Source organism: Dasypus novemcinctus, chromosome 9, assembly GCF_030445035.2.
Source record: "Dasypus novemcinctus isolate mDasNov1 chromosome 9, mDasNov1.1.hap2, whole genome shotgun sequence".
Taxonomy (NCBI): Eukaryota; Metazoa; Chordata; class Mammalia; order Cingulata; family Dasypodidae; genus Dasypus; species Dasypus novemcinctus.
Genome location: NC_080681.1, coordinates 9,809,848 through 9,837,706, shown reverse-complemented (window position 1 = coordinate 9,837,706; position 27,859 = coordinate 9,809,848). Strand labels below are relative to the sequence as shown.

General features: G+C 37.7%; 1 protein-coding gene and 1 pseudogene across 3 annotated transcripts in view; both read left to right on the top strand.

Moving 5' to 3' along the window:
* The window catches only part of MAGI3 (membrane associated guanylate kinase, WW and PDZ domain containing 3), a 306,230-nt gene that overhangs the window by 245,217 nt on the left and 33,154 nt on the right, over positions 1-27,859 (top strand). For all 3 annotated transcript variants that reach the window (XM_071217190.1, XM_058303015.2, XM_058303014.2), the window contains exons 7-10: positions 16,662-16,719; positions 22,961-23,055; positions 24,785-24,973; positions 27,217-27,825. In XM_071217190.1, coding sequence (XP_071073291.1) covers positions 16,662-16,719; positions 22,961-23,055; positions 24,785-24,973; positions 27,217-27,825 — 951 coding nt within the window. The remainder of the gene's footprint in view (positions 1-16,661; positions 16,720-22,960; positions 23,056-24,784; positions 24,974-27,216; positions 27,826-27,859) is intronic.
* LOC139439539 (CYFIP-related Rac1 interactor B pseudogene) lies at positions 4,033-5,037 on the top strand (annotated as a pseudogene).

The window sequence follows — 27,859 nt, the reverse complement described above, 5'->3', positions numbered from 1 at the left end:
ATATCATTTCATCCTTTGTAACAAAGGTAACACTAATGCAAACTTATTAATAGGGAACACTGCATGTAAGATGAGGTGTATGGGAACTCAGTGTTTTCTGCATGACTTTTCTGTAAACCTACAACTTCTTTAAAAAAAATAAGCAGAATTTCTGTGTGTGTGTATGTGTGTATAACCAGCATGATTATAATATTAAGAATTTTTCTAACAAGCAATAGGAAAATGGAATTTTTAAAAGTTTAATAATGTCTTTTTTAGAGCAATATTAACTTTGAAGAAACTTGAGCAGATACTACAGAGAGTTCCTATATAGCGCTTCTTCCTCCTTCACAGTTTCTCCTATTATTAACATCTTGGAATCATGTGGTATATTTGTTGTAATTGATGAACCAATGTTGCTACATTATTACTAACTAAACTCCATAGTTTGCATTAGAGCTTATTCTGTGTCCTATAGTTCTCTGGGTTTTGATAATTGCATCATGTAATGTATCACCAGCAAAGTATCATAAAGAATAGTTTGGCTGCCCTGAAAGTTCCCCGTGTCGCCTATTCATCCCTTCCTCTCTCCTCCAAGCCCCTGGCAACCACTGATCTTTTTACTCTCTCTCTAGTTTTGCCTTTTCCAGAATGTCATATCGTTGGAATCATATAGTATGTAACTTTTATAGACTGGCTTCTTTCACTAACTAATATGCATTTATGGTTTCTCTATGTCTTTTCATGGTTTAATAGCTCATTTTTAAAATCACTGAATAATCCACTGTATGGATGTACCACAAGTTCGTTTATCTGTACTTATTGTAGTTCATCTTGATTGATTCCAATTTTGGGCAATTACAAATAAAGCTGCTATTAACATTCATGTGTAGGTTTTTGTGTGGACATAGTTTTCAGCTCATTTGGGTAAATACCTAGGAGCAGATTGCTGGTTCATATGGTAAGACTATGTTTAGCTTTGCAAGGAAATGTCAAAGTGGCTATACCATTTTGCAATCCCACCAATAGTGAATGAGAGTTTCTTTTTCACATCTTTGCCAACATTTGGTTTTGGTTTTTAAATTTCAGCCATTCTAATAGTTATGTAGTGGTATGCCATTGTTGTTTAAATTTGCAATTCCCTAGTGGCATATGATGTCATATGAAAGCTAATTTTCATAAATGTTTATTTGCCATCTGTATATCTTGTGTGAGGTATCTGTTTAGGTATTTTACCCATTTTTAATTGTGTTGTTTGTTTTCTTATTGTTGAATTTTAAGAGTTATTTTATATTTTGGACACAAGTCCTTTATGCTCCTTCCAGTCTGTAGCTGGTCTTTGCATTCTCTTGAAAGTATCTCTTATTGGGCAGAAGTTTTACATTTTAATCAAGTTAAAGTTTTATAGTTTTGCATTTTATCTTTGATCCATTTTGAATTAATTTTTGTGGAAGGTATAAGATTTATTTTTTTGCATGTGGTTGTCTATTTGTTTTCTATTTGTTCTGAATTTTTTCTCTTCATTTTCCAATTCATTTTGTGAAGGTAGTATTACCCTGACACCAAAATCAGACAAAGACAGAACAAAAAAGAAAACTACAGACCAATATTCTTCATGAATACAGATGCAAAAATCCTTAACAAAATATTAGCAAGTGCAACTCAACAATATATGAAAACCATTATACAACATGACTGTTCTAGTTTCCAGGCTGCCAAAACAATACCATAAAATGAGTTGGCTTAAGCAATGGTAATTATTGGCTCTGGTTTTGAGGCTGTAAGTCCAAAATCAAGGCATCAGTAAGGCAGTGCTTTCTCCCCAAAGACTGGAATTCTGGTGCTGGCTGCTGGCAATCCTTGGTCTGTGGCTTTTCCATCACATGGCAGTGCACATGGTGGCATCTTCTCTCTCTCACGTGTTCTGTTGACTTCAGCTTCTGGCTATTCCCCATGGCTTCTTTGTGTGTTCAGTTTCCTTTGCTTCTAAGAACTTAAGTCATATGGGTTAAGGCCTGCCTTCATTCAGTTTGAGCAGCTTAACTAATAACATATTCGACGGTCCAACTTACAAATGGGTTCACAGCCACATGACCAGGGTTTAAGACCTGAACATGCCTTTTGGGGGACCTGATTCAGTCCCCAGGAGTCTGCCCTCTAGATCCCCAATGGACATGTTCTTCCCACATGCTAAATACATGAATTCCATCATAGCATCCCCAAACCCTTAAATCATTTCAGTACAATGCTAAGAACAAAGTCTCCTCAAAATCAATTATGGGTGTGGCCTGTCCTATAACAAAATTCCGATGGACCTGTGAAAACTAGCAAATAAGTTATCTGCTTCCAGTATACAAAGGAGGGACAGGCATAGGATAAACATTCCATTCCAGAAAGGAGAGACTGGAGAGAAAATAGGGAGCACGAGTCCCAACAAGTCTAAACCTGGCAAGGCGGACTCCATTAGATCTCAAGGTCAGAGTCCGCTGTGGTTTGATTCTTTGTCCTCCAGACCTGCTTGAGTGGCAGCCTTACCCCTTCCAAGCATTTGTGCAGTATCCATGCTCTCCCCAAACACTGGGGTATAGACCCCACCACCTCCAAGCTTTGGGGTAGCAATACTTTTCCTTAACAAAGGGGTGCAAAGCCTGCCCCCTCCATGTGCTGAGGCAGGTGGCCAGCTCCCTCTTGGCTCAAGGGGCAGATCTGCCTTTTTGGCCTGAGGTTTTTTCCAGACTAGATCTTTGTTTCCATGGTTCTGCCATTGAAGTCATTTCTTCCCTTCTCTGACCCTTTCAATCCAGGCTGGCAGTGGTTCTGCTCATAGAAGTTTTTCAAAAACCCTGCTGGCTTTGCATGCAGTGCAGGGTCCAAACCAGCAGACAAAAGAGCTTTCCACAGATCCTTCCTGGATAACTGCATTTCCAGTCCTGACTTCCACTGAGATGGCTGAATGGATCCATGTCCCACCACACCCTCTTGAGCTGTTCAGTTAAATCCTCACAGGGAGCCCTCTCTTTTGGGGACTCACTGCCTAGACGCTCAGAGAGGTCCCTAAAGAGCTGCTTCTGGCCCTGGTCTCGAAGCTAAACAGTGAGCATTGACTTAAATCTCACATCTCATATAAAAATGGACTCAAAATGGATCATGGATCTAAAAATAAAATGTAAGGAAATGGACTTTGGCCCAGTGGTTAGGGCGTCCGTCTACCACATGGGAGGTCCGCGGTTCAAGCCCCGGGCCTCCTTGACCCGTGTGGAGCTGACCCATGCGCAGTGCTGATGCGCACAAGGAGTGCCCTGCCACGCAGGGGTGTCCCCCGTGTAGGGGAGCCCCACGTGCAAGGAGTGCACCCGTAAGGAGAGCCGCCCAGCGCGAAGGAGGGAGCAGCTTGCCGAGGAATGGCGCCGCCCACACTTCCCATGCCGCTGACGACAGCAAAAGCGGACAAAGAAACAAGACGCAGCAAAAAGACACAGAAAACAAACAACCGGGGGAGGGGAGGGGAATTAAATAAATAAATAAATAAATCTTTTAAAAAAATAAAAAATAAATGAAAATGTAAAAATAAGACTTTTAGTAAAAAACATAGGATAAAATCTTCAGGATTTAGAGCTAGGCAAAGAGTTTTTAGACTTGACACCAAAAGCACAGACCAGTGAAGGGAAAAATTGATAAATTGGACTTCATCAAAATTAAAAGCATTTGCTCTGCAAAAGACCCTGTTAAGAGAAATGAAAAGACAAACTACAGAGTAACAGAAAATATTTGCAAACCACATATCTGACAAAGGACTAGTACCTCAAATATATAAAGAACTCTCCAAACTCAACAGTCAAAAATCCCAAAATTGCGCAAATGACCAGAAGAAATATTTCACTGAGGAGAATAAACAGATTGCGGATAAGCACATGAAAGCTTGTTGACTAATATGGTTAGCCATTAGAGAAATGCAAATTACATCACACACCTATCAGAATGGCTACACATCACCAAAAGCTGGTAAGGATGTGGAGAAATTGGATCACTGATGCCTTGCTGGTAGGAATGTGAAAAGGGTACAGCCCTCTCTTCTCACTGTGTGTGCTTCAGCAGGCTTTACTGGCTTTATTGGCCGAGGATGCCCAGCCTATAGACTCTGAGAAGGAAATTTATAATCAGGTGAATGTAGTATTAAAAGACCAGAAGGCATCTTGGAGGACTTGCTCTCATGTAGAGGAGCTGCATGAAATATCAGAAGCAATTCAGCATCCTGCAGATGAGAAGTTGCAAGAGGAGGCACAGGTGCGGCTGTTCCACTAGTAAGCAAATTAAAGGACTTTTATGAATTTTCTCAGAGGTTAGAAGCAGCGTTGAGAGGTCTTCTGGGAGACGTGACACCTACTCCATATTCTACCCTCAGCACCTAGAGCGAGAGCAGGCTCTTGCTAAACAATTTGCAGAAATTCTTCACTTCACACTCCAGTTTGATGAACTCAAGATGACAAACCCTGCCAGACAGAATGATTCCAGCTACTATAGAAGAGCATGGAGTCGTATGAGGACTAATAATGTTCCAGCAGAAGGAGAAGATGAAGTAAATAATGAACTGGCAAAGCAAATATCTTTGTTTTATACAAGGCAACCACAATACTGAAAACCTTAAGTGATGCCACAACAACATTTATGTCAAAGAATAAAAATTTACCAGTGGAAAGTACCACAGATTTTTGAGCCCCTGGCTAGTGTGTGCAGAGTCGTGCTCGAGATGCCACAACACAGAAGCAGATTTACAAGTGAGGAGACGGTGTCCCGCCTTCGGGTCACAATGGTGTCATCAGCCTCTATGACCACGACTATCCAGGGGGAGCATTTGCTAAAACTTCAAAAATTGACCTGAAAGGTTGTATCAGAGTTCTTCAGGACCAGCCTCCTGAGGTCTTCTGAATGCTCTCAGGCACACACACAACATGTGAATGATGAGACTCCCTCCAAGCAAATTAAACACGTGCTGCAGTAAGAGTTCTGGAATAAGAACCTGCTGTAGAAAGAAGATAGTATTCTGCAATGACTGAGAATGCACAGTTTGTAGTGATTGCAATTATGATCTCTTTTATTCTTGCTTTTTATTTCTTTCCTTTCTTCCACCTCTTTTTTAATTATGTTCTTTTTGTTCTTAAGACTTCTTTTCTGTGCCAAATCATATAGTTATACTCTGAAGGGATATTGTCCTTTCAACGAGGCCATCTAAAGCAGCTAATTATGTATTGCATTGGAGTCTCTACTGAAAAAAATTCTGTGACTTGAACTATATATTTTTAAATGTGGATTTTCTTTTGAAAACTGATATTTAATATTGCTTCTCCTGCATGGCAAAACTGCCTGTTCTGCTATTTTAAAACCCTCACTATTTTCTACTGCCGCTTTTTTCATGTGCAGCCAAAATGAAAATGTTTAGCTGTGTTGTACCAAATGGTACCCAACACAAATTTTTTTTTAATTAGTAAGACTTCTGTTTAAAGCTCTAAGTTTGTATTTCGACTTATTTTGTAAGGATGTGTGTTGTGTGTTTGACCATAATTAACTAACGTTAAAAACTTACATGTGCATAAAATATTACATATGCATGTTCATATTTAAAGAATGGCTGTTGATAATTGAAAATCAGCTTTTATTTTTCTAAAAAAGATGAATAAAGATCAGTTGGCTGTATTTGTTTGGGTCTATTTTTTGGCTCTCCAGTCTGTTCCACTGATCTATTTGTGTGTTCTTTCACAATACTACACTGTCTTGATTCTTTTGGCTTTATAGTATCTTGAAGTTGAACAGTATCAGTCCTCTGATTTTGCTCTTCTTCAGTATTATGTTGGCTATTCTGGAGTTTTTTGCCTTTCTGTATGAAATTTAGAATCATTTTTCAGTATCTACAGTTTGGCAGATTCTTAAAAAATTAAATGTACATTTACCATATGACATAGCAATTCCACTCCTAGGTATCTTCCCAAGAACATAGGTTCACACAAAGACTTGCACACAAGTATTCATAGCAGCGCTGTTCAGAATAGCCCAAAGGAGAAACAACCCAAATGTGCATCAACCAATGAATGAATAATTAAAATGTGGTATAACCATACAATGGAATATTATTCAGGAATTAAAAGAAATGAAATGTTCATACATACAATAATACGGTTGAACCTCAGAAACATTTTGGTAAATGAAAGAAGCCACACTCAAAAGACTAGATGTCATTTGAACCCATTTAAATGAAATGTCCAAAATCAGCAAATCTGTCAAGACAGAAAATAAATTAGTGTAGAAACAGAGATTGTCAACAGCACTGGGGGTCTTATTTGGATAATAGAAATGTTCTAAAACTTTATTACAGTGATGGTTGCACAACTCAGTAAATTACTAAAAATCATTAAATCATACACTTGAAAGAGTTGAATTTTATGGTATATAATTTATAGCTCAATAAAGTTGTTTTGCAAAAATGGTCAAAGGACTTGAACAGAGGGAAGTGGATTTGGCTCGACTGATAGAGCGTCTACCTACCACATGGGAGGTCCAGGGTTCAAACCCAAGGCCTCCTGACCCGTGCGGTGAGCACTTGCAGTGCAGATGCATGCAAGGAGTGCTGTGCCATGCAGGGGTGTCTCCTGCTTAGGGGAGCCCCATGCACAAGGATTGTGCCCCATAAGGAGAGCCGCCCCACGCAAAAAAAGTGCAGCCTGCCCAGGAGTGGCGCGCACACATGGAGAGCTGATGCAGCAAGATAATGCAACAAAAAGAGACACAGATTCCCCATGCCGCTGACAAGAATGCAAGTGAACAAAGAAGGACACATAGCAAATGACCACAGAGAGCAGGCAACGGGGGGTGGGGGAAGGGGAGAGAAATTTTTTTTTTTAAATCCTAAAGAAAAAAAAAAAGGACTTGAAAAGATACTCTACAAAAACAGATAAAAGAATAGCCAATAAAAGCATGAAAAGGTGCTTCTCATCATTTGTGGTCAGAGAGATGACTCACTACAGTGACATACCATTCACACCCACAGAGGGGCTAAAATCAAATACACTGTCAACACCAAAGTCTGATGAAATTGTAGTGCAACTGGAACTTTTATTTATTGTTAATGGGATGTAAAATTATATTAATATTTTGGAAAATTTTCTAAGTCTCCTTTGAGGTATTGTCTCAAGAGAAATGAAAACAGTGTCTCCCAAAAGATTGTACAAGGAAAACCTAATTCATAAAGCTCAAACCTGAAAACAGCCCAAATATCCATCAACAAGAGAATGGATAAACATAGTCTTGCAATGACTGTCTGCTCAGAATACAAAGGAAAAAACTGCTGATAACACACAACATGGATGGATGTCAGAAAACGGCCGAGTAAAAGAAGCGAGACGTTAAAGAATATGTACTTTATTTTTCCACTAGTTAAAGCCTGACAACAGGCAGAATTCATCTGTGGTGACAGAAACTCAGAAAATGAGTTGGGGATGGGAGGGTGTATGAGAAGGCACGGGAGCTAATGGAAAAGGATCACAGGATAATTCTCTGTATGGATGGATATATTCTTCATTTTGTCTGTGGTGGAGCTCATGGAGGTATATCCAATTACCAAAACTCATTGAAATGAGCACTTAAGTTCTGTGCATTTTATTGTATGTACCTCAAGAAATGATTTTTAAAATATTTTTAATACTATACCTCCCTTGTCGATAGGGGTTTCAACCCCAAGTTCCTTCTTACGGTGAAATCAGCCACGGTGAAGGCAAACCAGAATATATAATTCTACAGAATCTGACTTTCTTAAAGATTGTGAATATGTTATTAGTTTTCTCAAGCATGTCTCTTACTAGTCTCTTTCTTTTCCTGCCCTCTTATTGTTTGGATTAGGTTCTCTGCCTCTTCCTGTTTTCCCTTGTACATGTATGTTTTTTCCATAGCTTTAGCTATCATTTTACTGCATCTGGCCCCCATATCTAAATCTCCAGTATTGTCCTCTGTTCTGGATTCTATTTCTGTGTTTCCTACTGCATTTGGGCGTTTCCTCCTAGCACTTAAAATAAACATTTAAAACTAAATTTCACATTTATCTCTTAAAGCCACCCCTTTTCTTCTTTCTGTTTTAGTACCATCCTCCTAATCATTTGGGCCAAAATCCTTAGAATCATGTTTGCCCGTTCCTCTCTTCTTACTCTATTCCTTCTCTCGTTTCTAAGCTCTGTTGCTTTTTTCTTTTTTCTCATTTTGCCACTATCTTCTTATGAGAATTTTCAAACATTTAGAAAAATGGAAAAAATTTTACAGTGAACATCCATATGCCCACCACCAAGTTACTACATTAAATGTGATTAGCTCTATTTGCTTTTTCACACAGCTGTCTTTCCCTCTGTTCTCTCTCTATCCATGCTTTTTCTTTTATTTTGTATCTTTTCTCCATATGCCTGAATTCTTGGTCTTTTCTTCTTACAGTTACTCACCTCCTTCTAATATATCCTTTATGACAATAGTCTCCAAAAGGGTGGTTCTGAAACTATATCTTGCCATACAGGGAGAAAAATATCAGAACTTATTTTTCATAATTTGAAAAAATAAGAAATTAAGCTTCACAACTCTTTTATATTCAGACTGACAGTGGCATTCTAATTACTCATTCCCCAGGTCAGATTATCATGGAAACTACCCAGAAGGGTAAGGAAAGAATGAGCATGACACCATTCCTCTTTTGTCAAAATACTGTGAAATTTATAGTTTACTTATGTCCACTTAAGTGGATTTATAGAGCATTTTATGTAGTTTCTAAACCAACTCACGTAAAAAGGAAATGTGTCTTAAAAAGATTTCTGCAGATACTGACAACTGAAAAACACAAATGTACGCACAAGCTAACAGTAAGAAAATGGCAGAGTTTGACACTTTTCATATAACTCATGAACTTTTTTCAACCACATGGTGGTAAAATAGTGATATTTATTTTGTCTTCGTCATCTTTTCGGATTTCTATTTTCGTGTATGCTCTATTTCATACATATTAGTAGAATAGTACGTACATATTTACAAATAAATATCTATCTTGCAGGTACATGTTCAAAGTTTTTACTAATAAAGCCACATGATCAAAAAAATTGGAGACGTTGCCAGATACCCCTAAATTAATCTTTAGGGTATTGAAGATTAATAACAGACTCCTTGGTGAAGTATTGAAGATTTGTTTTAATTACATCATACTCTGTATTTCTTTTTCAAAGTATTTTCATTTCTCTAAATATAACTTATTTTCTCATGCTTTTGCCTTGTGCTCATTTCTTCTACCAGGAACCAGCCTTGTTGCCCATGACGAAATGGCTCATGCCTACTTATCCTTTTAAGCTCAGGTCTAAAGTATGATTCCTTATAGACTCCTCTTTCATTCTCTTCCAGGTCAGAATTAGGTATTCTCTCCTCTGTACTCTAGTGCCACAGCACATCTCTACTGTAACACTTATTATGTTGCATTGTGACTAGTTTTCCTTACTCCTTAAGAGCAGTGATTTTGGCTTATTCATCTGTATAGGCCTTCAGTGAAGACCTAAATGTTTTAAAGATGATTGAATCACTGATTGGAAGCTACTCCATTCTCCAGATTATTTGGTCACCTTTATTGGATATATTTTTTTATCTATATAAGGTTTGGCAAGGGGCAATAAGACAGTCTTCGTTCACTAGTTTGAGGCCAACGAGAAATACATCACAGGAAACAGACAGATGAGGTCAGAATCCCAGCTGATAAGGGAACCTGGCTTGAGCTCTGCATCTGTGTGGGCCTGCTAATATTTTCCCCAAAGTGAATAGATTTAAGCATTCATTCTCTAGCCTAGCTCTTCAACTGCAGGCCTCTTCCCTCCCACAAGGCAAGCATGATGGAGAACAGACCAGAAGCACACCCTCTCTGCAGGCAGGCTGGCAGGTTCAAAACAGAGAGGAGCCAAGAGTCCCTGAGCCAAGCATATGGAGTTCATTCTCCTAAACTCCCTAGTCAGAGAAGACAGTCTTCTTTCAGGAAGGAAGGAAGGGGACTCAGGGACTGGCAATGTCTCTCCCATTCTTTCTCCTTCATGGAAACTTGAGAAATTGGAAATGACTGTCTCCCCTTATGTTCTTCACGTTAAGGGTGGCAATATGTCTTGGTTTGCCTGGTATTCCTGTTGTCCCAGCATAATTATTAATAGTGTCCTTTTTTTCACTCTCAAAAGTGGACATAGGTTATATAATCATCTTAAATATATCTTTCTTAAAATAGAACAAGCAAAATTACATTCATTGTTCTAAGAATGCTCATAATTTTTAATATAAAAGCTACTCTCCTGTCCCCACAGCTAGGTTGGTCTAACATTATCTGTACTTATGTGGTGGGGAGACCCCAATTTAGAACCCTAGCCTGTTTGTTACATGCTCAGCTGACTTTTACCACGTTCACTGTGCACTCTGTCTCCTCCTCCTTATGACCCCTCCAACCAGGGTATTTCCAAGATAGTTATGTCTAACACATACTGGTATTCTCCACAGTGTTTTGCACTGAGTGATGCTCAAAAGGAGCTAACAATAATATATATATATATGTATGTATGTATGTATATATATTAATTTAGCATAGTTGTAGGTTTACAAAAGAATGATGCAGAAAATACAGAATTCCCACCCACCCCCACATATACACACAACATATAGTTTTCCCTATTAGTAACATTTTGCATTAGACTGGTACCTTTTTGATGAAATAATGTTATTATAATTATATTTTTAACTATAGTATACAGTTTACTTTAGGGTTTACTGTGTTGTATAGTTCTATGATTTTTTAAAAAATTTTTATTCTGGCAGCATAAATGCAACCTAAAATTCATCCTTTTAGCCACTTTCAAGTATATACTTCAGTAGTGTTAGATACGTTCACAAAATTGTGCTACTGTCACTACTGTCCATTACCAAAACATTTCCATCACCCCAAACCGAAAACTCGGTACTAATAATGCATGAACTCCCCATTTCCCACCCATACCCTGGCCCCTGGTAACCCGTATTCTATTTCTAGCTATATGAATTTATATTTTCTAATTATTTCATATCAGTGAGATCATATGATATTTATGCTTTCGTGTCTGGCTTATTGCATTCCACAGGATGTCTTCAAGGTTCATCCATGTTACAGCATGTATCAAAACTTGATTCCTTTTTATAACTGAATAATATTTCATTGTGTGTGTGTATATATAATCACATTTTGTTTATCTGTTCATCAGTTGATGGATACCTGGGTTGCTTTAACCTTTTGACAATTGTGAATAATCCCTCAGTTAACATTGGTGTGCAAATATCTGTTCAAGTTCCTGCTTTCAGATCTTTTGGCTATATACTTAGAAGTAGGATTGCTGGGCCATATGGTAATTTTATACTTAATTTTCTGAGGAGCTGCCAAACTGTTTTCCACAATGGCTGCACCGTTTTACATCCCTACCAACAATATGTGAATGTTCCTGTTTCTCCTCTTCTTTGCCAATACTTGAAATTTTCCTTTTTTTTCTGATAGCATTCATTCTAGTGGGTGTGAAATAGTATCTCCTTATGGTTTTGATTTGCATTCCCCTAATGGCTAATGATGTTACACATCTTTTCATGTACTTATTGGTCATTTGTATATCTTTGGAGAAATGTCTGCTCAGTCCCTTGCCTGGTTTTTTTTTCTCTCCCCTCCCCCTGCCTCCCCATTGTCTGCTCTCTGTGTCCATTTGCTGTGTGTTCCTCTGTGTCTGCTTGCATTCATGTCAGCGGCACCAGGAATCTGTGTCTCTTTTTGTTGTGTCATCTTGCTGCAACAGCTCTCCATGTGTGTGGCGCCACTCCTGGGAAGGCTGTGTTTTTTTTGGTCAGGGTGGCACTCCTTGCGTGCATCAGCACTGCGCCTGGGCCAGCTCACCACATGGGTGAGGAGGCCCTGGGTTTGAACCCTGGACCTCCTCTATGGTAGATAGACACTCTATTAGTTGAGCCACACCCGCTTCACTGCCTAGTTTTAATTGGATTATTTGTCTTTTTGTTGATGCTTTGTAGATTTCTTTATGTATTCTGGATATTAAACCCTTATCAGGTATCTGGTTTCCAAATATGTTCTCCCATTCTAAAACTTCCCTTTTCCTCCCCAGTCTTATGATAATCAGAATTCAGCATTGATGTGGGCTTAGATCAGAACTCAGCTGTGTCTCTACACTATATCTGATGGCTAAATTGATGTACATATTTATCTTCCATTCAAATAAAATAATTAGTGTTTCAGTTAAATAGTTACCTTAAAGTACAGCATCAGAAATTCATTTTATTGAAAGAAAGATTAAATTTTTACTAAAAGCAGCTGAAAATGTATTGAGTGTTGATGTCATTTGACAGTTAGAGAATGATAAAAGAAAATTATCAACTGAATAGAGCTCCACACTAAGAAAGCAATTGTAATTCATACATTTAAATAAGAAAAATCCCATTCTGGGGAGAAGAAAGAAAGAAAGATAAATTCAGGAGTACTTAAGAAGGAATGACTTTTTTTTTAAACATGGTTGTGAAATGCAGGGTCAAAGGATATTTATTTACTTTTGAGAAAGAAAAGACTTAATCATCTTTTTTTTTGTTAGAAGTCAAAGCATCTCTCCAAAAAGTTGATTCAAAGACAAAACTGTTTCTGGCATATCAAGCAGCTAGTTGGTTCTAAAACTCCTGAATTTATCCTTCTTTCTTTCCTCTCCCCAAAATGTTAGTGCTCCTAGGATTCTGCTCTCCAGCTCCTTCTGCTCACAGTTTATCTTGGTGATCTTGTCCACTGTCATGGCTTTAACTACAACTACGTTAATGTTTCCCAAATCTTTATCATCTTCACACATTTCTCTAAGTACCAGGTTGCTCCACAAGCCCCTCAAAGGCAACACTTCCAAACTGTGCTAAATCTTCTGTTTACTTGCCCTTCCTGCCCTCAACAAATGGCATCATATCCTTCCATTTGCTTGAGCTGAAAGCTGGTTTTTATCCTCAGCTTTTTCCTCACCCTTAGCTCTTCATTGCAGTTAACTACCAAGCTCTACCAATTACCAATTTTTAAAAACCTAGTGTAGTGATAGGCACTGTACTAGGTACTCTGCACATAATATCTGGCTCTTACATTCCTCTAAAGCCAAATCCTCCTTTCTAGTTCCACTACAAATTTTGTATTGTGTTCAATAAATATTTGATAACATGTCCTTTGCAGCCAGACAAGCCAGAAACCTGGGGATTGTCTTGACCTTCTTCTTCTCTTTTCCTCCTTCAACCTCATGTTAGTCACTGAGTTTTACTACTTTTATTTCCTTGTGTCTGTTAGCCACCTTTTCTCTCCACTTCTACTACCACTTCCTTGTTTCTGGTCTTCGTAATTTCTTACCTAGGCTATTCAAATGTCTTTTCTTATTTCTGTGCCCTTACTCTCATTCCACTCCCCCTATTTCATCCTCCTACTGCTCCCTGTAATCTTCCTCAAATATAAATTTAATCATGTCACAGCCTCACTTAATTAGTTCTGTCATCATCAAAATAAAGGTCAAACTCCTTAACATTTACTGAAAATTCCAGGCCTTCCTAACACCTCAGTGCCTTTGCACATACCCCTTGAGCTGTCTGGGATAGCCTCCCTCTCCTCAGTCCCAAATCATCCTTTCAGACTTCCTCTCAAACTGTGGGCTCAAAGGTCAGCTTCTTTTAGAAGGCCTTCCTGCTCGCTGCTCTTACCAGCGGTGTTGTCCCTCCACATGCCCAAAACGGCTCATGTTTATCCTCATTATATTGTTTTTAGTTGCTGTTTTCCTACCAATTTTTTTTTTTAGGAGGCACTGAAGATTGAACCTAGTACCTCGTACATGGAAAGCAGACGCTCAACCACTGAGCTACATCTGCTCCCCAGTGAGAGCTGGTTTTTTCGTTTGGTTGCTTGTTTTTAGGAGTTTACCGGGGATTGCACGTGGGACGTTGTACATGGGAAGCAGGAGCTCAACCACTTGAGCTATATCTGCTTCCCCTGATGAACTTCTTTTTTTTTTTTTTTTAACGATTTATTTAGTTATTTAATTCCCCCCCTCCCCCGGTTGTCTGTTCTCTGTGTCTATTTGCTGCGTCTTGTTTCTTTGTCCGCTTCTGTTGTCGTCAGCGGCGCGGGAAGTGTGTGTGGTGCCATTCCTGGGCAGGCTGCACTTTCTTTCGTGCTGGGCGGCTCTCCTTACGGGGCGCACTCCTTGCGCGTGGGGCTCCTCTACACGGGGGACACCGCTGCGTGGCAGGGCACTCCTTGCACGCATCAGCACTGCGCATGGGCCAGCTCCACATGGGTCAGGGAGGCCCGGGGTTTGAACCGTGGACTTCTCATGTTGTAGACGGACGCCCTAACCACTGGGCCAAGTCCGTTTCCCCTGATGAACTTCTTGAAGTCAATAACTTTTGTGTTTTTGAATTTTTATTTCTACATTCAGAGAGAGGGAAGAAGGGAGAGAAGGAAGGAAAAAATGAAGGAAGAAAGGAAGGAAATCAGTAAATGAATCAATCACCTAGAGAATATATACAATTGCTGGGTGTTTTAGTCTTGCTTTTTATCGTCATTTTAAATAGGCAAATAAAAACCATCCTCTTTCTGCATTAATCTGCCCTACAAAAAATTGGCTAATAATATCAGTGGTAAGGGTTTTAAATTATTATTAAAAGTAACCGAGAAAATAAATTACCACATTTGTTTGCCTCCTAAAGAAATAGGTATATCTTATCTGTTAGTTGCTAATTGCTTTAAATGCTAAGTAAAATGCAGAATCAAATTCCAGATTAACGCTGAAATGTATTTGCATTGATATTTTATCCTTATTAGATATCATGACATCTTTGTGATTTTTTTAGATATCAAGTAGAAATTTGTTCATGTATTGCTATAGTTTCTTCAGTTCTCCAAACTTATCTAAAGATAAATCACAAATCCCTCTTGTGTAGTTGTAAAATTCATCCTTACTCAGCGTCATTCAGTTCCCATGGTATTTCAAGAAAATTTCTATTAAAGAAAAAAATATCCTTTGTGGAAGATCCATAATGATAATGCTTCAATAATATCATTATAGCACATTTTTTATAGATATAATCCAGCACATACTCTTATCCATGTAACAGTTGCTTGGCCGTAAAATATTGTACCTCTTTTCTTGCCAATTGTTCACGGCATAGGTGTAGAAGAGCAAAGTGAACTGAAGTGTGTCTCAGCTCTTCTTGTTGTTTTGTTCTCTTTTCACATAGTAGCTACTTTTCAGCTGTTGTCACCTCTTCCACCTCAGACATTCTAACCAGGTCCTTTAAAGGAAAACCACAGCAATTCACCAAACTTTGAAACCACCAATCAACATAAACAGGCAGAAAATTATGCTAGAGAAAAGAGGTGGAGATTATTCAGAGCTTTTTATCAGGAGACTACTTATCTAATCTCTTTTTATTCTGAATGTAGAAAAGCAATTTTTAATAGAACAAAACAGTTTCTATAGCATGTTAAGTTCATTATCATGGAATTTTTATTTATAGAGTTGATAAATCATAACCAAAACTAAATTAAATTGTGTCTTTGCATATTTTCTAAGCCTGTTTGCTGTGCATACTTCATTTGTGTGTATATATGTTTGTGTATTTCCGCACAGCAGAAAAACACTAAAAGAAATTGAAAATGAAAGTGTGGGACATCATAGAATATACAACTGTGGGTCTTTAAAAAATTCTTTCTTGCTGGGCTCATAGGAATAACTAGTAGCATGATAATGCTAGAAACATGCCTGCCAACTTAATTCATGTTTCACTAATAAGATGGTTCTTCAGGAACCTTCATTTCACAAGGAAAGCAGACAAAAGGGGAAGGAAAGAGGATTCGTTCTTGGCAGCATCAGCTTCTGTTGGAAAGATGAGCAATTTTTTTTTAACCATCAGAAATTCAACTACCTTCAGTTTTTCTGGCTATATTTTATTAGTCAGTTACTTGGAATAAACAAGATTTTAAAATATTATGTAAGACTTGTTATCATCCACAAATGCAGGTTATTATACAAGGCATTGTGGTAGTTGAACAAGTTTTCCTCCAGATACTCAGATTAAGTTAATGCAAGGAGCAGCAGGTAGTTTCTTAGGTTTTAAGGAAATCTAGATTGCCCACTCGAAATGGAGAAAATCTGAGGCTGGACTTTCCTTTGGAAAGAAGTGGTTCAGAGTGTAAAAACAAATAATTGACAAGTCTTGCATATAATAGTGAAAAAATTAACAAGCAGTTTCTCCTGGTATTTGACTACCAGGATAAGTGTGCCTCATTTCAGCTTTAAAGGCTTTTTAAATGAAAGAAATGCACCAGGTGGTTGTTTAAATATTAGCATTTTCATGACTTGTGATTCCGATAAAAACTTTTGAATTTAATGTCATTTTTTGTTCTCATTACTTGCTTTGACACTTACTGGCTATTGAAAAAGCCATTCAGACTTAAACTGTCTTTTTTCTTTGAAAGTGAGCTCTTATCTGTCTACCTCCCAAGTATTAGTATAATGAAATAAAAAACACTTCAAGTTACCTGATGATGAATTCTTTTCTGTCTCCTTCAGATCTGGCGTTTCATTGAACCCTTTTTTTATTTACAGAACTTCCTTATGGCTGGGAGAGAATAGAGGACCCTCAGTATGGGACATACTATGTTGAGTGAGTTTGTTACTTAAGTTAATTTTCTCTCAAACATTTTCCTTTCAGCGAACAGTTTTAGGGAGTATTGGATAGAGGATATGATGCTTCTGCAAGCTGGCTTCCAAGTTTTTCAACTAGGGGAATGAGAAGGTCTGCAGTGATCCTTTACTTCACTGACCCTGGTTTCCCAGAAGTTGCCTTTGAAGTAAATTTAGAGGGAAGTTGCCCAGAGGAGAGTAGTAGATGGAAACTGTCATGAGGGCACTGGACTAGATGACCTATTAAGGTCACTTCCAACACTACAACTCTATGGCTTGGAAAGCAATAATAGGACTTTAAGGGTACTGTACCATAATGGATCCAAAATTTTCAAGTGTATGATTAACTGTGTTTTCAGGCAGTTAATCAGGGAAAATTGGGGGGGATGAAAGTTGTTTTTTATGCAGCTGTTATGGTTAAATTTAAACACAAATATTTGTCAGAGTAGAGCACCAAACTTGAGAAATATAGCTTCATTCCAAACAGTTTTCACACTGAGAAATTAGGCTAATATCAACATTGAATTTTTCTTTCCCTTTTCTTCATTTATCTAATTGCTGTATTGTTATGGCTATTGGAATTGCTTTCTTTCCAGATGCGACAGATAGAATTTTGACCTCAGGTTGTGGGTCTCAGGTACCTGCTACCAGACAGGTAACTGCATCAGAAACATTACCATTTACCTGATTAAACTAGGAGTCTGAACCTACTTCTAGTTAGTGAAGGCAAAATTATCAGGAAAAATAGCAAGTACAAATATCTTGTAGTTTCATGACTTTATTAATTTTTTTTAGTTTTATTTATAAAACTTTTAAAATTAAAGTTAATAGATTACATAGAAAGTTACATTAAAAAAACATGAGGTTCCCATATAACCCACACCCCACTCCCCCACCCCCATCATTTCTATAAATTATATTTTTTTGAAGATACATACATCACAAAAAAGGTTACATTATAAAAAACATAAGAGGTTCCCGTATACCCCCCATGCTCCCACCCCACTCCTCCCACACCAACAACCTCCCCCATCACTGTGGCACTCATCACACTTGGCGAACACATTTTGGAGCACTGCTGCACCACATGGATAATAGTGTACTCTGTAGTTCACACTCTCCCCCGGTACATTCAGTGGGTTATGGCAGGATATATAAAATCCAGCATCTGACCCTGCAATATCATTCAGGACAACTCCAGAGTCCCAAAAATGCCCCCTCATCACATCTCTTCTTCCCACTCCCTGCCCTCAGCAACTACTGTGGCCACTTTCTCCCCGTCAGTGATACAACTTCTTCTATTAGTTAGTAGTCACAAAGCTTTATAGTAGAATATCAGTAAGCCCACTCTAATCCATGTTTTATTCCTCCATTCTGTGGGCTCTGGGATGGTGATGTCCACTCCACCTCTATATCGAGAGGGGGCTTAGATTCCATATGGATGATGGATGCAATTCTCCTGTTGCAGTTGTAGGCACTCTCGGTTCCCTGAAGTGGTGATTGACCATTTTCACCTCCCTGTTAGCTGACCTGCAAAAGTCCAACAAACCAGAGAGTAGGAGTTGCAACTCTGCTGAGGCTCAGGACCCAGCTAGCACATGGACAGTCCAGAGATTCAAGTCTCCTGAGTATACACCAACCCCAGCACCAGCCAAAGGTTCATTAAAAGTGACAGAAGAGACGTGTAGAAAGGTCACATCTAAGTCCAACTCCATCACACTCAGGGACACAAATTCCAAAGTAGGGCCCACTGACATGGTACTGAGCTCCAGAGCTATTTGCCATGGCCATATCCCTGTTGGTCTCCATAGCCCTCAGGAGAACCAGTACCTGGGGTTGATTCCACTTTGGCTGTTTCTGGGGTGCTCCTGAGGAGTGCATAAGCGTGACCCCTCTGATGACCCCTGACTCTTTTTTGAAGACTCTCAGCCATATAAACTCATCTGACTTTGCCATTTTCCCCTTTTATTCAAGGTCAGAAAGCAGTTTTTAACACATGATCCTACATGTGGGCTGAGATATTCTGCTGGTCTGAGTTGACCCTTTTATTGAAAGTCTTTTTCTGTTTACATCACCAGCTGATGCTTGATAAAAATCCCTCAGTTCTAGGGAGGCTCATCCCTGGGAGTCATGTCCCATGCTGGGGGAATGTAATGCGTTTACATGCTGAGTTTGGCTTAGAGAGTGGCCACATTTGAGCAACATGGAGGTTCTCAGGAGGTAACCCTTAGGTACCCTGCAGCTCTAGGCCTAGTTCATATTTCAGGAATACAGACTCATAAACATAGTCATCAGTATCAAGGGCTCATTGTTAGAAAATCCTTCTTTGTTGGTCTTTGCCATTGCACTTGGGGGATGGTTGCTGTTCCATTGGGGAATGTAATAGAGTTCCCCTGGCTAGGAACTCAGCACTACCCCAGTTGTGTTTATTAATTTTTGATCACTTATTGGCATAAATCAATGTCATTTCCTGATAATTATCACTAAATTGGCTCCTTTGTAATTCTAATCTTTATTCTAATGTGTAGGTTGTTACTTGGGTCACTGTGGGTAAAGAGATTTTTAGAATGACTTCTGAAATTCTAACTTGTACTTTAAGAAAACAATTCAATTAGTTCGATCGTTAAGTATATAACTTCAGTTTCAATATTTTGAGTCATTTGAAGAGCTACGTTTATTTCCATTGTGTTATTTAATATGTGAAAGTGTTATTTTGTTTTCCCAAAACAAAGTTTAGTGAAAATAAAGGGAAAAAGCAGCCATTTTCAAGTCAAAGGTATATTTGAAGTCCAACAGAAAAGGTTTTGTGGGTTGTAGAATTCTTTCCTTAATTAGCTTAGTCTATTTAAATTGGGCTTCAATTAACTATTTTTTACCATCAACCCTTCTAAACATTTCTGAGATAATGATTCTCATTCTTTTATTATCCATTCCAAGAGAATTTGAATACACTTTCAAGAGGTGAATGTCTTTTGCCTGTTATAAAACCTTGGGCTGAATGATCTAATTTCCATTAAGTAAGATATAATATTGAAGCAAGTTTAGGGCAAATCCTGAAATGACCGGCTCCCAGTTGTCATGAAAGTTCATGAAGTAGCCTGAATGAGAAGCAACAATTGTAGCAGTGACATGGTTTTGTATGATTCCCAGAATGAGCTCATTTTACAGAAGTGTAATTTACTAGATTAAGGAAGAGCAGACTGGACTCAAGGTGCATGTTAATATGAAGTCAGCTGAGCTATGGAATGTGGCTTGATTCCCAGATTATTAGGTTTTGAGTCTCAACCACAGTAATCTGCAGTGAGTTTACTGATGGAGATAAACAGCTGTTACTTGAATGGCTACTCGTTGCCGCTCTTAGTTTGTCAAACCAGATGGCACAATGATTGCTCTTGGCAGGAGCCTTGTAGTAGTAACACCAACTGCAATGGCAGTTTTTCTTTGTGAATATTTATTTCAGAGGATGAGATTCTGAAACAGATAAATTTATTTTTGAAAATAAAATCGTTCCAAAAAATGTAATGATAGACCTTTCGTAAGAACACCTACATGTTTAGAAATGTTTTCTTGATTGTATTGCATTAACTGCCTTGATGCACTTAGGTGAAGAAGTCAAATTATGTATTTGCTTTAACATCTCAAAGTCTTCATGAAAGAATAATTATATTATTTGTTTAGGTGAATTTTAAAAATGTAGCCATTATACACAAAATTTTAATACAGGTGGTATTCTACATTGTATATTATATATTGAGTTCCTAAAATTCGTGCTTATATGCTAATCTTGTTTAAATTTTCTGATAAATAATTCGTAGTAGTCTCCTCTCCTACTAGCTATGTTCCTGTAGCTAGTTATATGTAAGACAAAATCCGGTACACCTTTAATAACATAATAGATATAGTAACTAAAGGAAAAGGAGAGTGTCTTTATTTCTTTGGGGTATTTTGGAGTGGTAGGGGTAAACTTTTAATCTAGGTGCTGTCAGGTAACAGATTCAATTACTCTCTTCACTAAAAACTTATATTCTTTCACCAAAGAATTTTCAGGAAAAAGCTTATTCATCTTCATATTTCTATTCTCTTCTCCCACACATTACAAAGCAGATAAAAACACATTATTACTTTTTGTGTTCTAATGCCTGGGTGGCAAAGAGAATCATTCTAGATGATGACATTAAAGTGAGCCAAAGTTCTTCCTAAAGAGGCTTATTTTCTGAGTCTCAACTTTCTAGTTCGTTTTTTTCCCTAAGAATACTTAAAATGTGAGTACCTAATAAAATGTTTAAAGTGGTACCTAATTTAGCACTGAAGATTTTAATTTCACAGAGGGTTGTATAATTAACTCAGTGGATAAGGTACCCCCTTGTAGAAGCAGAAGCATATTTGAGTTTTAATGAAATCAGAACCCAAAGAATGTCAAGTAGCCCTTTCCATATTTAGAGCTCTGAAACCAAATAACCACATCTGTTGTAGTGTTAATATGCACTAGAAGCATAAACAATAGAAAAAACTAATGTTCCTTCTTGTGTGGGTTCTGTGTTTTGTTTTTTGGTTGTTTTTTTTTTAGTCCCTGCTGCCCCTCCTCCATCACCACCGTTCATGTTCACAAACTAAAGTTAATAACCAATTTGCATGACTATTTTGTGTAGATTTTGGTAATTTCAGTCCAAGAAAATACATTCATCTTCTGAAATTCTCATGATTTGATGTTTAATTGTTGGTATTCTTTTATATCTCTTTATGTTAAAATGGGTTTTACTGGAAGTCAAATCTCACTGGGCTGAAATAATTTGTGTCATGGAAGTGCTAGAATAAGATTCCTATTGCTTTTGCTATAGGTCTTTCGTGGTCTTAAACATCGTTTGTCTAACAGTTTATTCTTGACGATCGTCCACTTAACTGACATGCGGGAATAACCAATACTCGCCTTCCTCTGTAAAACATACGCTTGCCCCTGACATGCGGAATGTCACTGGCTAGTCAGCTACCCCCAGGTTTCCCCGTGTGTTTCTGCCTTCCCCCACAGAGTTGTGTTTTCCAGTAGTCAGTTGATTGTTCCCAGATCGAAAATGCCAGTTGAGCTTATGTTATAATTATATAATTCATTTGCTATTATATAATTATGAAGAAATTTGAGTGTAAAGAGTTGTTTTATGATACAATTTAATAAAAACCAGTCACTAAAAATGTTGCTGAATTGATGTATAAGTTGGAAAAGGTAAAATTACAAAAGGTGCTGTACTTAGATTGTTTCAAAAGTATTTTTACAGTCTTGCTTCATTTTGGAGAAATTCAAATGAAAAATGTACCACCTTTTCTTTTTCAGAATAGGCAAGGGAGTAAAGAGTTTATTAAGAAACAAGAAACCTGGACATGATTAAGTATACAGCCTGAGACATGGTAGATTGCCGGCATGCTACAGAACTCCCTACTTTTAACTGACTTTTAAAAAAATTAGCTGACCAATTATCAGCAGTTTTGATTGCATCATATAAAAGGGCTTCTACTATAGTTTTGAAAAGTGTTATTATCTCTAATGAATATGTTTACAATGAAGCTATAATAAATGTAATACCATGAAAGTAATACCACAAGCTTCAGCAGCTTTTCCTTTTAGGCATCCTATGTGGGTACTTCTTGTAGTTTCTGTAGTAGTCAGGGCTCGCTAGCAAAACAGAACTGACAAGAGATATCTGTAAATATTATGAGATTTTATAGAATTGTCTCATGACCATAGGGATGGATACCCAAATCTAAATTCTGTAGGGCAGGCTGTAAGCGAGGAACTCTGAGGCTGTCTTTAGTGCGTTCCCCAGGAGAGGCTGTATGACTGAAGTGGAGATGGGAAAGCTCTCCCTGACTGCTGAAATCACTTCTCCTTTTAAGGCCTTCGGCTGATTAGATGAGACTTCTCTCATTGCCGATGGCAACCAACTCACTGATGATTTAAGTCCACAAAATTTGTCACAATAGCAATCAGGCCAGAGTTTGCTTGACTAAACGACTGGGCACCATTACCTAGCCAAGTTGACACATGAGCCTAACCATCACAGTGCCAAAGAGCCCTTCCAGTACGACCTGTCAGGTTTTCTGTGTTCTATAGCCTAAGGATGTGTATTTGTTCTTTAATCTGTGGTGATGGAATGGGTGTGAATAAACATTTTTTCAAAATGTAATTCTTTCATCTTCAATTGAAATACGTATTTTTCTACATTTTGTAGTCACCTTAATCAGAAAACGCAGTTTGAAAATCCAGTGGAGGAAGCCAAAAGGAAAAAACAGTTAGGACAGGCTGATATTATGTCTTCAAAACCAGGTAGAACTTTTTCTCTGTCTTTCTTCAAAGAATAACTTGTGAAATTTATATGCTGAAATCATAAAGGGAGCTTGATTGGGTTTGGTTATTGTTGGTGTTTTGAAAGTCAACAAAAAATGTCCAATTTTTTTTGTCACTGTCAAGATATAAATAATCCTAATAAAACCTCTCAACATTTTGAGTATACTGAGATTTTTCTCATGCCATTTATATAGAAAATATGAAATTGTTGAGAGTAGGGGTTGGGTGGCTTTTTTATGGGTATGAAGAATCATTTTGGTTGTGAAGATTGGATTGTTTCCTTATATTTAAGGTCAGGCCAATATTAGATCTCTAATTCATCATGAGCTTCTCCCAAGTTAATGGCTTAGACCTAATGTCAATATACGAGGGATTCTTTTTTGGGGGAAGAAAATGATATAATATTATGTAGGGCAGGGGGTTTTACTACTCTGTGAGTATATAAGAAGCTTATAACTGTATACTTAAAATGGTACATAAATTAAAAGTCAATAAAATTGGTAAAAATAGATTTGGTAGAAAATTTTAAACCATCTAAAAACATTGTTACACAGTTTTGTAAATTTTGACTCAGTGAAATATCATCTTCCCATAGAGGTTTTCATAACTGCCCTAGTGGCAGCCATGGTGAGAGAGAGGAGGGGAAATGCTCTGTAGGGAAGGGAATTGTTATTTGCACATATGGATCACTTTCAGTTCTAGCATCGGTTCCTGATGCCTCCTGAAAAGGTGAGAGCAGAGAGCAGGCAGATGAGGGGGCCGAGCCGCGAGGGGGGGGGGAAGAAACAAAGAATCTTGAAACCATGTAGCTAGTGCAGGGTCTCACTCTTTCCATCAGATGTCAGTTAAAAGTTGCAGACAGCTGGAGTGTGAATTATAGAAAGTTCTCAATATATTCTTTTTCATAAGTTTGTGACAGTTGCCTTCATCTTCCTACTAGGGTGTGTTCCACATAGAAATGCTTATTCCAATGAAATCTATGGCTGAATTAGTGTCTAAGACTTTAAGGAATTTAGTGTTAAGATTTAGCCTCAGGTACCTTATTTGAACACTTTTTTCCTTAGTAGAGCAGTTATAGGTTTCCAGAAATATCGTGCAGAAAATACAGAGTTCCCATATCACCCACCCCCCCATATACACGCAGAGTTTTCCCTATTAACCTTTTGCGTTAGTGTGGTACCTTTGTTAAAATCGAAACAATATTATTATAATGTTAAATATAGTCCATAGTTTATAGTAGGGTTCACTCTGTGTTTATAGTTCTATGGTTTTTATTTTTATTTTTATTCTGGTAACATCTATACAACCTAGAATTTCCCATTTTAACCCCTTTCAAGTATACAATTCATTGGTCTTAAATACATTTACAATGTTGTGCTACCATCATTTTTCACTTCATAAAATAGAAGCTTCGTAGGGTGAGAAAGAGAAAGTATAAACAAAGCAATGAGAAAGAGAAGAAGTGTAGTGCTTTTATCTTTCAGGTAACACAGAAGAGTCCTATATCAGAGAAATAATTCATTAGCTAAGATGTTTTTTCAATGATTTTGTTGATGAGTTTAAATTCTAATTGTTCTAAATCTTAGATTCTAATTTTCTTTTCTTTATGGTTTATTTAAGTTATGTAGACTGTCTTGATGGCTGCCTTTGAGGGCTGTATTCATTTTAATAATTCTTGCTCTCAAACCCCCTTTTCATTTTGGCATAGATGTGGAAAAATCACACTTTACTCGAGATCCATCCCAGCTGAAAGGTGTTCTTGTTAGAGCAGCACTGAAAAAAAGCACCATGGGATTTGGCTTTACCATTATTGGTGGAGATAGGCCTGATGAGTTCCTACAAGTGAAAAATGTGCTGAAAGATGGTCCTGCAGCTCAGGATGGGAAGATTGCACCAGGTAACAAGTTTTTCAGAATTACCTATAGTGAATGATACTATAATAAAAATTGTAGTGAGCCAGTGTATGTATACTTACAAACACACACAGAATTATATGACTGGAGAAGGAGATTCCTACATTAAAATAGTTTACTGTCTAAATTAAGTGCAGACTACTATTGAGGGAGGGCCATTTTACAAATAAGTGGAAACTATTGGTGGAAATATTAAAAATGTTAATTTTTTAATAGTGGCATATTTTTAGCCACTCCTTTGGCTGTACTAAGCCAGTGATTTCTTAACGATCCCACAATACTATTTGTTTGCTTTTCTTCCATTTTCTAGGGTACTTTTGGAGCTATCTAACATGATCTGTTGTGATGTTCATAGTGATATCAAACAAATTGCTATATCCAGCAGTTTTTCCCCAAGAATTTTTGCTTCCTTAGTCTCACTGGTTATAAGTAAATGGAACTTCTATGTTAAGAATTACACGTATAAGTATTCCCATTTTTACAGAGCTGTGTAAACTTATCTTTTATATGGTTTTCTCAGAGTCTTTACTTGGTAATAGTTAGATATTTTAATATGGTTGACAGTGCTTGTGGCTGAGGAAGTGTTGGAGGACGTTCAAGACTAGTTACTAATTATGGGGGAGGTCTAAGCACTTTTTGCCCAGGAGATTTTTAGTATTACACTGAGGTTGCTTCTTGTAGTATTTGCCAGACTTCTAATCCTCTATTATTATACATACTATGTAAATATGGCCCCATATTTGCATGATTCAGGTGTCATATTACCTTTTTTATGATAGATATCAAGTTATTTTCAATTAGGATATTGGAATCTATCATGTTAAACCTTTCCATTGAGATGATAGAAACTTAAAACCAGAAAATTGTAAATAATTGAGTTACATTTATGAACAAAATTATTTCTGGCTCTTTATTGCTTCATAAAGTTCACAAACTCTGGGTATTAAAATTAATAGTAAGGTTTTTTTTTTAAGTTCTCCATTTTGTCTTTTTCAACATTTTGTCTGTGAAACACATCTCTTTGGTTTTCTATCTCCTTTCAGAATTTCACAACACTAATTCAGATTTGTCTAAAATTGTTATAATCTAATTTGCATAGCAATATAATACTTCCGTGAAATTTCTGGGAGCTTTTGCCAGAGGAAAAAAAGTCAAAATTTGTTTCGAATTAGTTTAATTTCTATATATTCCAAGATCATGAAACAGATTTCCACAGACTAACATTTGTTTTTAGCACTGTTGATTTTTCAAAGCCTACATGTAATCAGAACAAATTAAAGCATCTTTATTTGGAAATAACCTTTTAAATAATTATATTCAAATAAAAGCAGCAAATGGATGAGACAACAGAGGACAAATTTTAAAAGTCAAGGCTACGTTTAAAAAATACCCAACTGATGAATGTCAAGTGGTAATGATTCTGTAGCCAAGGTCTTAATAACATAAAATCAAGAAAGTAAAACCTTTTTATAAGGATTAATTTAGCTGACTTTTCAATGTATTAAATATATGCCAACCCTTTGCTTCTGTTGAATTTCTTTTGGTTGTTTCTCCTTTTAGAGTCTGATTTACAGTAAATTTGAAATCTCTACAAAAGGAAGGATGCTAAAATATATTCATAAGCTAATATTATTCAAATCTTCAGCTCTTCAGTTTTCAAACAAGAATTTTTTGAAACAAGAATTTTTAAATACATTTTAATCTGTGGCTTTTTAAAATCAAGAAATCAGGTGGTATTTAGGGAGCAGATGTGGCTCAAGCAGTTGAGTGCCCCTCCTCCCACAACAAGCAAAACAAATGGAAAAAAAAAAAACAAAACCAACTCAGAGAAGCAGATGTGGCTCAGTGCTGGCTTCCCACATGCAAGGCCCCGGGTCCAGCCCCCGGTACCTCCAGAAAAGAAAAGGAAGAAAGAAGGTGGTATTTATAGATGGACTGTACAAGTAGCCAGTGGAATGATTTGCTCTTCTTCTACATACTAGATAACTACTACAGTGTACATAACTTTGTATGTCCATTTAGGCTTGGCTCACAGAAGGACATTCTAACAATGGCAATATGAATTTAAAGATACTTTTTTAAAGGTTCACTTGAGCTTAAGGTCATAACTCTTTCCTAAGATAACGTAGATTTTAGACATTCGTATAAGCCTTTTGAAAAGGAGCCATAGGAGGGAGCATGGCATGTCTTGTTGGAAATCTGTTTTTTAACGAGCTTGTTTTACCAGGTGATGTTATCGTGGACATCAACGGCAGCTGCGTCCTCGGCCACACCCACGCCGACGTTGTTCAGATGTTCCAGCTGGTACCTGTCAGTCAGTATGTGAACCTCACACTGTGTCGTGGTTACCCCCTTCCTGATGACAATGAAGACCCTGTTGTGGACATTGTTGCTGCTACCCCTGTCATCAATGGACAGTCGTTAACCAAGGGAGAGACTTACATGAATACTCAGGATTTTAAGCCAGGAGCAAAAGTGGTTCTGGACCAGAATGGAAAATCTGGACATTCCTTGACCAGCGATCGGCTCAACGGACTGTCAGACCCGAGCGAGCAGAGAGCGTCCATGGCGTCGTCAGGCAGCTCCCAGCCGGAACTAGTGACCGTCCCTCTGATTAAGGGCCCCAAAGGCTTTGGGTTTGCAATTGCTGACAGCCCAACTGGACAGAAGGTGAAAATGATATTGGATAGCCAGTGGTGTCAAGGCCTTCAGAAAGGAGATATAATTAAGGAGATTTACCATCAGAATGTGCAAAATTTAACACATCTCCAAGTGGTAGAGGTGCTAAAGCAATTCCCAGTAGGTGCAGATGTACCACTGCTTATCTTAAGAGGAGGTGAGTGAAAACACAACAAGGAGAAAAGCCTTCC